This window comes from Aythya marila (assembly GCF_965140915.1).
Source record: "Aythya marila genome assembly, chromosome: Z".
In the NCBI taxonomy this organism is placed as follows: Eukaryota; Metazoa; Chordata; class Aves; order Anseriformes; family Anatidae; genus Aythya; species Aythya marila.
The window spans coordinates 41,849,936-41,862,086 of NC_139080.1; the positions used below are offsets into that span (position 1 = coordinate 41,849,936).

At 40.7% G+C, this 12,151-nt stretch overlaps 1 protein-coding gene across 2 annotated transcripts in view; it reads left to right on the forward strand.

Annotated features, from left to right (window-relative positions):
* The window catches only part of LOC309890207 (transducin-like enhancer protein 4), a 97,834-nt gene that overhangs the window by 28,356 nt on the left and 57,327 nt on the right, over positions 1–12,151 (forward strand). For both annotated transcript variants that reach the window (XM_082783880.1, XM_082783881.1), the window contains exon 5: positions 3,773–3,835. In XM_082783880.1, the coding sequence (XP_082640006.1) occupies positions 3,773–3,835 (63 nt within the window). The remainder of the gene's footprint in view (positions 1–3,772; positions 3,836–12,151) is intronic.

Sequence of the window (12,151 nt, forward strand, 5' to 3'; positions counted from 1 at the left end):
ACACTTAAAATAATAAGCATTTGTTTAAAAATGCCTTTCACATTTGACGGTTTGAGTACACAGCATGCATCAGGAGACTTTACTGTTAAAACACTAAACATGTTTCATGTCTTTTTTTTAACCATGTGTTCTCAGCTGCTTATAAAGCCACTTTGAATTCTCAGATCATACAGCTTTCTGCCTCTGATAACCTGCTCATTGCTATAAGCTGACAAATGTGCTGTGAGCATACAGCTTGCCCATACTTTTTGCTATAAATACTTGCTGATGGCTAAAGAAACAAATTGTTGGTATGAAATTACAATTTAGAGAAATTGTATGAAAATTTATGAAAGAAGCAAGTTCCCCTTAAAATTTTGTATGCTGCTTTGGGCATCATATTTCAGTCCCAAGCGCTGAATGTCCCTCTGCCATTGAGTCCAGCACCTCTGTGGGGTTTCAGAGTAGCTGGAAGAAGGGTGGACTGAAGTGCATTTCAGATGCTTTTGGCAACACTTGTAGGAACATGAACATAACGTAAACCTAGGTGAACTTCATCTGCAGGCCATGCTTTTGACTAGTTTGTAAAGAAGCCTCTGATTTTTTTCTTTTCTAAATTTAAGGACTAATTGAAGTGTAATTAAAGTCTTCCCAGCAATATCTGCAGGGCTAATGCTGAAGTGTAACTCTTTCTGGAATATTTTTGAGATTTTTGAAGACTTCATCCTTGAATATTCAAGAATAGGTCAGTGTCTGTTTTACAGTTCTCAATGTCTGCTTTGGAAACAGCAAGAGGCATCCAAAGACAACTTTCTGAGAAAATTGAAATGCGGTTGCTTTATAGTCAAGCCCCAAAGCATTGTGAAATAATAAAGTGGATTGCGTACCCTTTGTGAAGTCTCCCCATCTCTGGCAGACAAAAGCAGATCATGTCTTTTGAGGTTGTCAGACTGCACAATGTGTCATGTCCTTCATAGCATTTGTGCATGTACCTGGCACTTTCTTTCCTGTGATCTGTGATCTCCAGGGCCAGGCAGTCCATGTCTCAGTCGAGCTGTACCTCTGCAGACCCTCGGTGAAGTCCCGTTGCTTCTCTGGGGTGTTTCCTTGCTGCATGCTTTCTTTGCCAAGGAGCAGAGAGGTCTGCTGAGTGCCATGCGAAGTGGCCTACTCCCAGAACTGGTGTTTTGACTCACTCTTCATCAGGTGGCTCTATCACTGCCTTTTGCATAGCAGCACCATGAGATGATGCGTACTACTTATTACTGATCACTTCCTCCTTTTGCTTCCCTTGCCAGGACCTTGTAGTAGTTATTTTTGCTCTTCAAAACGACTGTCTTTCTGCAAACTGCTCTGAATTTTATTGAAGCATTAGTGCTGCAGGTGGTAAAATTCAAGTGTACGCAGAACCACACAATGAGGAAAGCTCATTGCCACAGGAATTGAAGACCATTTTAACAAGGAAGTCATCTTACTTCTAAAGGCTGTGCCTAGGAAGGGCTTCTCAGCTCTGTTGTGACTGGTCCAGCAGGTCCCATAGCTAGCTGAGAACTATGGCTGAGGGATGTCTCAGCATCTCCTAAATCCCTCACTGAGCTCTTTTTCTTCTCTGTACATTGGGCCAGGTGCTTTCTCGCTGATTCCACCTTCCTGCATGAAAGGATCCCCACTGTTCTGTACCCTGGTGCAGCTGATACCAAGAGGTCTGTTCAGGTTGTATAACTGCTCGTATTCCATCAATGAGTTTGAGTTGTCCAGCTGAAGTGAGGAGTAGTCTTTTGCTGAGCATAGCCAAGGGAAAAGTCACCTGGGGACTGTGTGGGAGGTGTGTGTAGTTGTGACAGGCATTTTATGTGTGGAATTTTTTAGGAGGAGTTGTTCCATAGTGAGGAAAGCATCACTTCCTTCTTATTACTGCTTAAATGGTAGGCCAGAGGGACTCCAGCTTGAGTCACAGACAGCAGTGCTTTGGTGTTTTCTCTTTATGTGGAAAAGCCTTTGAGAGCAGGACATGTAGTTTTCTTTTTGGTTTTAAGGCACTCAGGAGATTCCTTAGGGGAAAAAAAAATGTGGCTGGGACCCAAAATTTGGAAATGACTGAATTAATGGTGCTTGAACTACTACAGCACAGGTACTTTGTAAGAGTGCGTTGTATTACAGTCTACAATTCCTTAATCAAATATTGCTTCTCAAATAATGCAGTACTAGATCACAAAGCCTTTCTGGCTGAAGCTTAGACACACACATCTCGTAGCTCCCTGTATTGCTTAATGTAACAAGCGGTTCATAAATCTCAGGATGAAATAGCAAACACTGTCTATTTAAAGGAGTATTTAGGTTTTGCATTGTAGCATGTCTGATATTATAGGCATGTGTAGACCTTTGAAATCAGCAGATAATTTAGCTTTGTGATGAACATATTCTCAAGTGTCATTTAAGGTGTCTATGCTTGCTGGTAAAACAGAAAACGTCCAGTAGATGAATGTCAAACATGTATTAAAATGCATAACTTTAGTGAGATGGGGACTTGCATAAATCATGAAGATCAGTAAGAAGATGCTGGGACAGTGCAACATTGAGATTGATACATAAATAACCTATGGGAGTTTAAATGGATTTTGGAGAAATGAAGAAATTGTATTGAGAAGTAGCATGTGTAAACACGAATGTGTCACAGTACGCACAAGGGGGCAGAGTTAGTTTCATATGTGCCCTTACCTCCAGCATTCCATGTCTTCTGATTATGCAGCTGTCTAACTGTAATATTCCTTGTACACGGGTTTATTTTCTGTGTAGTACTGTCTTTTTTAATGTTAGTTCTGGGCCTTTCTGTTCTGTCGGTTCATTTCTAAGGTTGTGCAATTTAAGAGACTGCATAGCAAAAAGGCCAGAGGGGTTGTTGATAAAAGAAGGAAGCCCAAATTGCACAAGTTTATATGTCTTTGTCACATGCTTAGTGATTTCGCAAGAGGAAGAGCATTCTGTCCTACTGTATAATGAAGAACTGGCCCTGGTTATAATTTATTATAAGAAAGTTACAATTTATTGTAAGGAAGTCTACATCACTTTAAATATTCTGTCACTAAAGCTGTAATTCTTGTGTTATCTCTCCAAATCTCCTCTGTCTCTATTGAGATTTGCAGATTAGATACACAGAATAAGAATTGATCTGCAGTGTGGAAATAAAGCATCATATATTATCCGTTTCTGATCATGATTATGGTCTGTATCATGAAAGTAACTAGTGTTAACCTTGGATTTGATAATGGCAAAAATATGATACAATTATGTAAGAATATATAAATACAAATTTATAAAATATGTGTAAAATTATTATCAGTGAAGTTGTATGTAGTATTGCTAATGTTCTCCCAGTGTACATATAGAAATATTTGGTTTATCTGATCCCTTCACTTACAGTGGCATTGCTGTAATTTGAAATGATACTTCCTTTTGCCTTTTAGGAGAGATTTTAGTGCAACACACGGTATTTTGTTTTTCTTTTTTGTTAAATCTCCTGAAGAGTCTTTCCTTAAAAACAAATGTCTTTGTTTATATAATGAAAATTAACTTCTCTTTGTATTATATGGAAGTTCTAAACTGTAGAACTTTTTAGCCAGAAATGACTGTCTGCTAGGAACTATTAAACCGGCTCCCAAATGCTTCTGCTAAGCTATCCTAGCCAGAAGATGGCTAGAGATGGATACAAACAAAAATATGTCCTGTGCTCATGGATAACAGTTGCGTCTGAGAATTTATATAATTAAAACTTCTTTCTTCTTGTCATTTGCAGGCAGAAATTGTCAAGAGGCTGAATGCTATATGTGCACAAGTTATTCCCTTCCTGTCCCAAGAGGTAGGTAGTAGTCTGCACTGGTACTAATCTAAACAGTTGCCTCATCATATCTGTTATAAAAATGGGACTTTGTGTTGAGACTGTTCATTTATGAATCTCATAGTGCTTGTAGATGACTTTCCACTGCGTTGTCCTCATTGTAACTTAATTATCCTCTCCAATTCTATTATAATATCATTTAAATGTGTTTATGAAATGGAGAGTGTTGTAATGTGTTAAGCAAAATTTTAGTTGTTTAAATACTTTGCTGTCACACACAAATGCAGTTTTGCTCACAATTCTGACGTTGTCAATCTGAAATCATAGGGTAGCTTGCAAAAACGCTAGAAAGGCATGATTTGTGCTACATTCCTGGCAGCGAGCTTTAAAGTTTGGCAGAAACTTCTGTTTTGGTGAAACAAGTCGTGGTGCTCAACAGAGTAGACCTACAAATGCAGCTTTTTTTCTGCCTGTTTTCTCTCTGCATCCCAGATTACTTATTACCGTAAATCCTTTTATGTTTTCTGTGTATTTGGGGAACATAGACAGAAGATTGAAACTCACTGTGAGCTAATTTCTCTAAGCACTAATTTTCTCCAAATTACTCTTTGTCAGTATTATCCCGAGTGCGTGGTAGATACTTGGAGGGGCACTGGGATTTGGGGGAGTTGGTTGGAGCTAGCAAGGGAGCCTCAGAGCTGCAGGTATGTGCAAAGTGAAATGGCAGCGTGGCTCATGACAGGAGATGTCGGGTGCGTGATGGCTTCCCCTGCCCACCCTACTGGGGGAGAGGGACTGGGAGGTGGGGTCTGCCAGTGCCCGCTGGTGCGCATCTGTTTAACGTGTGGTTTCGCTTCAGTAGCTGAGAAGTCAAAGCTGAAAGCTGTATTTCTTTGTGTTGCATACATAAAACATCATATCCGTGCCTGAGAATATGCTAGGGCTCTTTCCACCACCTTTTCAGCTGCTCCGTAAAGTGCCATTGCATTTCAAGAGAGCTGCTCATCCTGCTACATACCAGGGGCCGTGTGCTCCACGCCAGCATTCAGCTGATGCTGCCTGTGTACATGTGCCCGTGTCTGAAACGAGAATGACGCTATCAAAACTAGGACCTGGCAGTGTTTGTGAGTGCAGCAGTGCTCCTTGCCTATAAAGATGGGTTTGTGGAAACTAAATGATGTGTAATGATCTAGTTAGATTGCTGGGGGACCAGAATTCAAGTGCTGCATGGATCTAAAATGGGTAACTGTTGATTTTGTACTTCAGCTGCTACAGAATTGCTGTACTTCTAGTTAGGGGGTTTTATTTGCTGCGCAGGAATAACACGGCATATAAAAATGAAGTGTAAAGCTGATTCATACTCATGCTAAAGCAAGCACGAAAATGTCACGATTTTGAAACAAAGGCAGGGGTGAGTACTTGGCAGGCAAAGCTGTGATCTTGGCAAAGGCACACGATCAGTATTTCCATGAGACATCTTCTCCTGAGTATGTGATACAGTGTTTAGAAACTCTGTACCACTAAACTACTACTGGTACTGCTATTTTCAGATGAAATCCTAAGCAGAACTCTGGTACACAAGCAAGTTGCACTGCTCTGCCTGTCTGCTTCCAGAACCTAGCCTGTTTTCCTGGAGCGGGTCTGGTTCTTGCCAGGGAGTACATCTGAAGTGAGATGTGTTTTTTTCACAGTGACTGCTAAATTTTGGCCTTTGGCTCTGATTTTGAAAGTGTTAGTGTCTACCCCATCTATGGGGAATGTTTTTTTTGTTTTCTTTTTTTTTTTTTTTTTTTAAAAGACACCAAAAAAAAGGGCAGTGAGGTTTTGAGCTTAAGTGTTAGTGGCATCCCACATAGGTGAGCACAGACTCTCTCCTTTTTCTCTGCTGTTTTGCATCATGCTCTTCTCGCTGGTACTAAATCACCCTGGAGTCATTCTCCTGAAAGCTGGTATTGGTACAGTTTGAGTGCATGTATTAGAGAGAGGAGGCACTGTGATGGCTTCACATCATGCTTCTTGCTTTTCCTCAGTCAATGTGAACCTTCCTTGTGATGCTCACATGTAACTTTTGAACTATACGCTAAAGTCTCTGATCACTGTTTGACAACCTCCTGGCCATCAAGCCAGGCATGGAGAACATAATTTTAATATAATCATGAACTTAACCATTTCAGTGGCTTTCTCACTAATATACTTGTTGTAAGAACTATATAGATAGACAACAGAGATGATGCGGATTGTAAATTTAGTAAATGATGTTGTCCTGCTTCTGTCATGGGTACTGTACCGTTCAGTAAGGGCTTAAGCGCACTATTGTCAGTATGCTTTGTGACCACCATTTTCTTTTTTAGGCTTTAAATCAAAGCTTTTAGTTAAGTTTTTAGATCTGAAAACAATATCTCTTATGGTTTCTGTGCTAGTGAGCCTTTGCTTTTCAGAACCATGGCCCATAAAGTTTTCTTCACCTGTTTGCATGTCTTGTTTACCAAGTCCTACATCTGCTTCTCTGTGCATGCTCTGTGATGTCAAAGCTCTTTAGGCTACAAAGGAAATGGAGAGGTCAAGAAAAGTTCACAACTTCAGCATTTTTACATGCATTGACAAAGACAAAAGGGAACACTTCCAAAAAGGCAGTATACACATTTGTCTTGCTTGGAGGCAAACGTGTTTTTTAGTTCATCTAGCAAGAAGGGAGCAGGGCTAGACAGCAAAGAAAGATTGAAACGGGAAGTGCAAAAAAACTTTTCACGTTTCTTGACAGTGCCACCGCTGGTGATAGTTTTCATATCAGGGTTAAGAAAATAGTGGTGACTGCATGACTTCTATAAGTACAAACACTTCTTAAAATCAGGTTATTTCGGCAGCATATGCTGACGAGACAAAAGAGAACTGGTCTCCAGTTTTGAGTGTTCTGCTAGTCTTGGTTTCTATCTAATTTGTATCTTTAAGAAGTGAGAGTCTTAATGGAAGCCTCTTTATTTCATCATCTAGATTAATAGAGAATTGAATTGCAGCATGCTTTTGCTGTTTATGCAGTTTGCATACAGTCTAATTGTGGAATAGTGGCTGAAAAATGTGATCAGACTCCTTTGTATTGTGCCTGAGGGAAAAATGAACAAAATACAGTGGTTACATGCACTGATGGCAACATTATTGCCTCATAATAGCACCAGGTTAACTTGTCTTATTGCTTGTTAACTTTGTAAGGAATCAATGGCTTGCGATAACTCACTTAGAAGTAAGAAATCGTGGCCAAAATCACTAGAGATCTCATGAAAAGGATGCAATTACAATACGTCACCCTACTGTGCCTTACTGCCTGCTTTGTTTCAAGGAGCAATCCTGTAAAATATTCAGGAAGTTCTCCAGACACAAAACTTGAGTTAGTTTTACAGTGCTGTAGATTACCTAAGTATATCTTGAAAATAAATTTTTTAACCTGCCTAAATATGCAGTCAAATGGTACCTTGTTTTTACGTTGACTCCAGCTTAGGAAGACTGTAAAGAATATCATCAAGAAAGACAAGCTTCCCATTTTGATAAGAAAGAATGACTTTGTGGTCGGGGCATGAGATGAACCTCAGGGGTGATCAGCGTTCAATTTCTGTTGCTGTTGCAGACTTCCTGTGTTGCAACAGCCATTTTCCACCTCTGTGTGATGTTGTAAGATATCGGTGTGCTCAAAGTACTTTCTATTATATATGAGGAAGGGGGTGCCTACAAGCTGTAGGTAAATACTTGGAGTAGCTGTTAGCACTCAGTTAACTTAGTGTAGATTGGCTGAAATTGGCATAGGTAGCTGATGTTCATATCATTTGATGATTTAGCCAGTTAGACACTATTCATTTGGGGTCTAAAGCTGTAAATTATGCCTCTACTGATTTATGCTGCTTCTCTGCTGAGTGTACCAGCTGCAGCACAGCATGGCGTTTGCATAACCCTGCAGCTTTCAAGTGGAGTCTGGTTCCTGTCTGGTCAACATGGTGTGTGTGACTGGGTGCAACCAGTGACTATTGCCTTTCGACCCTGATAGTGTGCCCTGAGAAGCAAATGATCTCATGTGCTGGAGTGCTGTGTTTGTTCAGTGTGACTACTGTTACTCTTATATCATGGTTACCTGATTTTGAGTAAATATTGACTGTGTTTATATTCATACAGACGCACCACAAGCTGACTGATTTACAGCTAACAAAGTAGTCGTGGCAGTCTGGAGCTCAGCACAAGCTACAAACGTTGCTTGAGAAGCCAAACAAATGTTCATAGGATTATCCCATGTCGACTCTTGCCACACTTCAAGCATTATGTAGACTGGAGGAAGCTATGAGAAACATTTTCTGAAGGTTCACTATACCTTCCAAGTACCAGTCAACTTAGATAATAACAAGCCAAACAACTTGCTCTTTAATAGAGGTCTTCAGTTTCCCATGCAAAATAAGGTGGTCATGTTTACTTAGAAGCACAATCAAATGCCAAGCAATGTGCAAATAAACACTCAAAAATGAAATGCTGCATGTGTTACCAAATCCAGTCTTTTCTGCTCAAACACCTTTATATTAGCGGACGGTTTCCCTTTTGCAAGATAGATATGGGCCATAACGTGCTTGCTCTTCTCTGTATGTATATTCCCAGGAGGTGCTTCTAAAGAATTTGGGTGAAGAGCATGGTACACATTATACAGAAGCAGAGCAAGAGTCTTTAAATGTTATTCAAAAGGAAGTAATTGTTGGTCTGGGATATGAGAGGCTGAGAAACTCTGAGAAAACTATCTGCCTTCATCTAGGGCTTGCCCAAGACTAGAGCTGAAACAAGTAAAAGGGAGCTGTCAGGTATCTGTAATCCTTCTACCAAGAAAGGCATCTTATTAGCAATTTATGCATATATCACCAGTAGTTTTCTTAGGATTTTATGAAGTGGTTGTTATCTCTTGTCTGAGTTACAGTGCGTGGATTCAGTGACCCTGCTGGTCCCTTTTAGTTTTCTAAGAGTGCTGTACTCCACTGTAAAAGTGTTTTTTCTCTCTGGTTCTCACTAGTGTTTTCAGCACTGCTTCATCTCATTATGCTGTCTCTAGATCAGGCTTTTCAGAATGACACTGCCGCAATTCTTAAGCAAGACCTGGTTTGTACTCCCGCTAAACAGATAATACAACAACAAAATAATATGAATAAAACATAGCAGAATCCACTTGCTTCTGCAAAGTCAATTGTTCATCGAGTTTTGCATCAGGTTTTGTTAGTGGTGCTGAGAAAGGCTGGAATTAAGTACTTTTAACACCAGCTCCTGTGCATGCTTGTCAGGAAGAATTTCTGCTGCTTGGCTGCCATCAGCATGGCTCACCTGTCATTGGAAGCAGCAGGGAGCTCTTACATGTTATCAAAAAAAAAACAAAAAAAAAAAACAAAAAAAAACCCACCAGGTATTTTCTACCATGCTGCAACGCATGTGCAGCAGCCAGGGCTAGGTGACAGACAGTGTGATAAGACAATATGATGGTGAAAACGCCTCCATCCTACTTGTGGTCTCTGTCGCTACCCACCATGAGACTGAAAGGAGAAGATTTTCCAACAGAAGGCAACTGCAGACACCGTTCATTACAGAAAACAGAAAGGGATGAAAAGAAGACACAGGGAAGAAGTTAAAAACGAGAAATGATACTAGTCAGGGTGACGGGCAGGGCAGGGTATTGAGTTCATTGCTCTGGCCTGTTAAATGCGATGCAAAATACTGTTTTCTCATATCTGAAGAAAACCAGTTTGTCATTTGCTTGTGTGCAGGGAGGAAGGCTAGCATTAAAGTGTGTGTGAAAGCTGCAAACCTGTGTCTTTCTCGATTGGAGAAAAGAAAAAAAAGTCACATTTTTATTTATTTCTCTATTTCTTACTTGGTTTTAAACCTTTCCATTACCACTTGAGGGGCAGGCTACTGTGTGGTGTTAACATGGTGCTGCAGCAGAATGCCTCCAAACATCTGTCTGGAAGTGGGGCGGTCTGTCCTTCCGTGCTGCCGCCCTGATCACTGACTGCATTGCCTGCCCCTCACCTGGGCTTCGGGTTGTGCTGGGACCCCGCAGCGCTGCCCTGTGCCTTCTTGTTTGCTCTGCTAGATCTAGAGGTCTTTACCCATTACGGGGCTGTGGTCAGTAAGTGGATCCCACTGCTCCCTTACAAGGGGACAAATAAGCTGGGGTCCCCGTGCCAAGAAGGTGCAAGTCAGCGCAGGGACTGCTCAGTTTTCGCTTGCTGTGATGCTCTGTTGTGTTTTGTTTGCATCTGTGACTCAAAAGTAGCTTATGGGTCACTGGGGACAGGCCCCCGGTGGGGTGTCGAGGAGCAGGGAGGGAGCTGGATGAGAGTGGGTTGCTGTGCTGAGTTGGAAATGATGGAGAAGCTAATTACAGACCATCTATTTTGGGTGTTGTGCATACCGTGCCACTGAAGATTAAATCAATGTTAAAGCAGCTAGCAATAGAGAGTTTTAATTGTTTCTACTATACCTAATTTAGGTTCAGTGTTATAAGGCCCATGGGTTTTCTCCTCTCTATGAAGGCTTGATCCCAAACCTATTAGAATCAATGAAAGATGCCTTGTGAGACTGCTTAGGGAATTTCTGTCTTACAATGCTTTTCAGCAAAAATCTTAAAGTGAGATTTTGGTACTTGACCCTTCCACCTTCTGTTCTTCTCACCTGGGAATGAAACGATGTTTTTCCCAAATACTCTTCAGAGCCATTCTTTGTACATTTGCTGTAAAGGAAAAGAAACCATTTAAACTGTTGTGGAGTTGACTTATTTTTTCAAAGCCTGGATGGAAATTGGAGTCATTTCCGCAATAGCTTTGATGTTTTAGGCCAGCTTTCTGCAGGTTCCTCAGAAGTTTTTCTTTTCCTCCCCATGGCCCTGGGAACAGGATTTAAGTAAATGGGTGTTGGAATTGTAAAGAGTGCTCTTATGTACAAATCAAGAGCTACATTCCTGTCTTTATGTCCATGTAAAATGATGGCATTGCCTAGGGCATGTTAGGAAAGCAATGATGACTGTAAACCTCTCAGTAAATGAGGTTGGTTGTTTTTGTTTTTCAAATGATCAGTTGTGGTGTTTTTTTCTTTTCTTTAATATTATTTATTTATTTATTTATTATTACAGGATCAAACGCTTGATCCTTTTTTGATATAATTGACCTCCACCAGCAAACGGTGTTGTAATTTTTATGGTCACCCTCTTGCCTTATAAAGCCACGTATCACAGGGCTTTCAGCTACATTATTGATGCAAGCTGTACCTGTCCTCATCACGTGATGACCTGGAGATGATAACACATCATCAGGAACTCAAGGCTTGAGAATTGTAATTTCCTTTTTAGCGGTTACCCGTGATGGTGATACATCAGTCACTGCAGGTTTTTTTCCCAAATGCCAAGAACACATTTGCTCATGTTCAGGCCTGCTTTTTGTTCTTTATGTTGGCTGCTCTTAAGTGACAGATTTGGTTTATGTTAGCACTGTAGCTTTAGAAAACTCTAAATGGGACTGCTGTGATTCTGTTAGCAGCAGTATGTTATTTGCTCTCCTGGCATTTCCGTCATTTAATTCTTCTTTGCTTAAAAACAAACAAACCTTAAAACCATTTTCTACCTTCCAGAAATGTTTCTAGATTACCTCTTTCATTATTGCAAGCATCCACTTCTCATAGCTGGGGGTCAACATTTTTCATGGTTATGGGTGGATTTTTAAGCTTGGTTCTCCTTGTCCTGAGAGCTTTTACAGGAAAGGACAATGCGATTTTTGTTTCTGTCTTGCAGACTCTGTTTTCCCTTTGTTACAAAGATAGTAGTGCGGGGAACACTGAGAACTGACATACCCAAGAGTGCCAAACCCTGGTGCAATAGAGCCTTTTTGAAAGGCCCTCACTCCTGTCCGAGCTCAGGCTGCCCTACCATGCTCAACTTGTGGCTGTAAATAAAAGGTGATTCACACCCAGTACCTATCATACAGCCTACTTGCAGTTCGCCCTGGCCCTACATTGCACCAATTTGTCACTCCTAGTGCTGATCCTGCAAGGCTGCATGTACAGATGAATTTGCCACCAGTGGAGCTCCAGACTGGCACGAGTCTGGTTGCAGGATTAGGACCTTGCTTTTATTTGTAGCTGATGTTTTCAGATAAATACCAATCAGTTTTCAGCATACAGCAATTTTGAATTTACTGCAGTAATACAGTATCACTCAAACTGAGATAATATAACCACTGAAGCTTGTAAACTGTGTTGTTAATTAGACCATGTGTTTTTGATGGACTTTTTAAAGCTATTAAAATTTACATGTTGGGGATTGAAATAATTAGT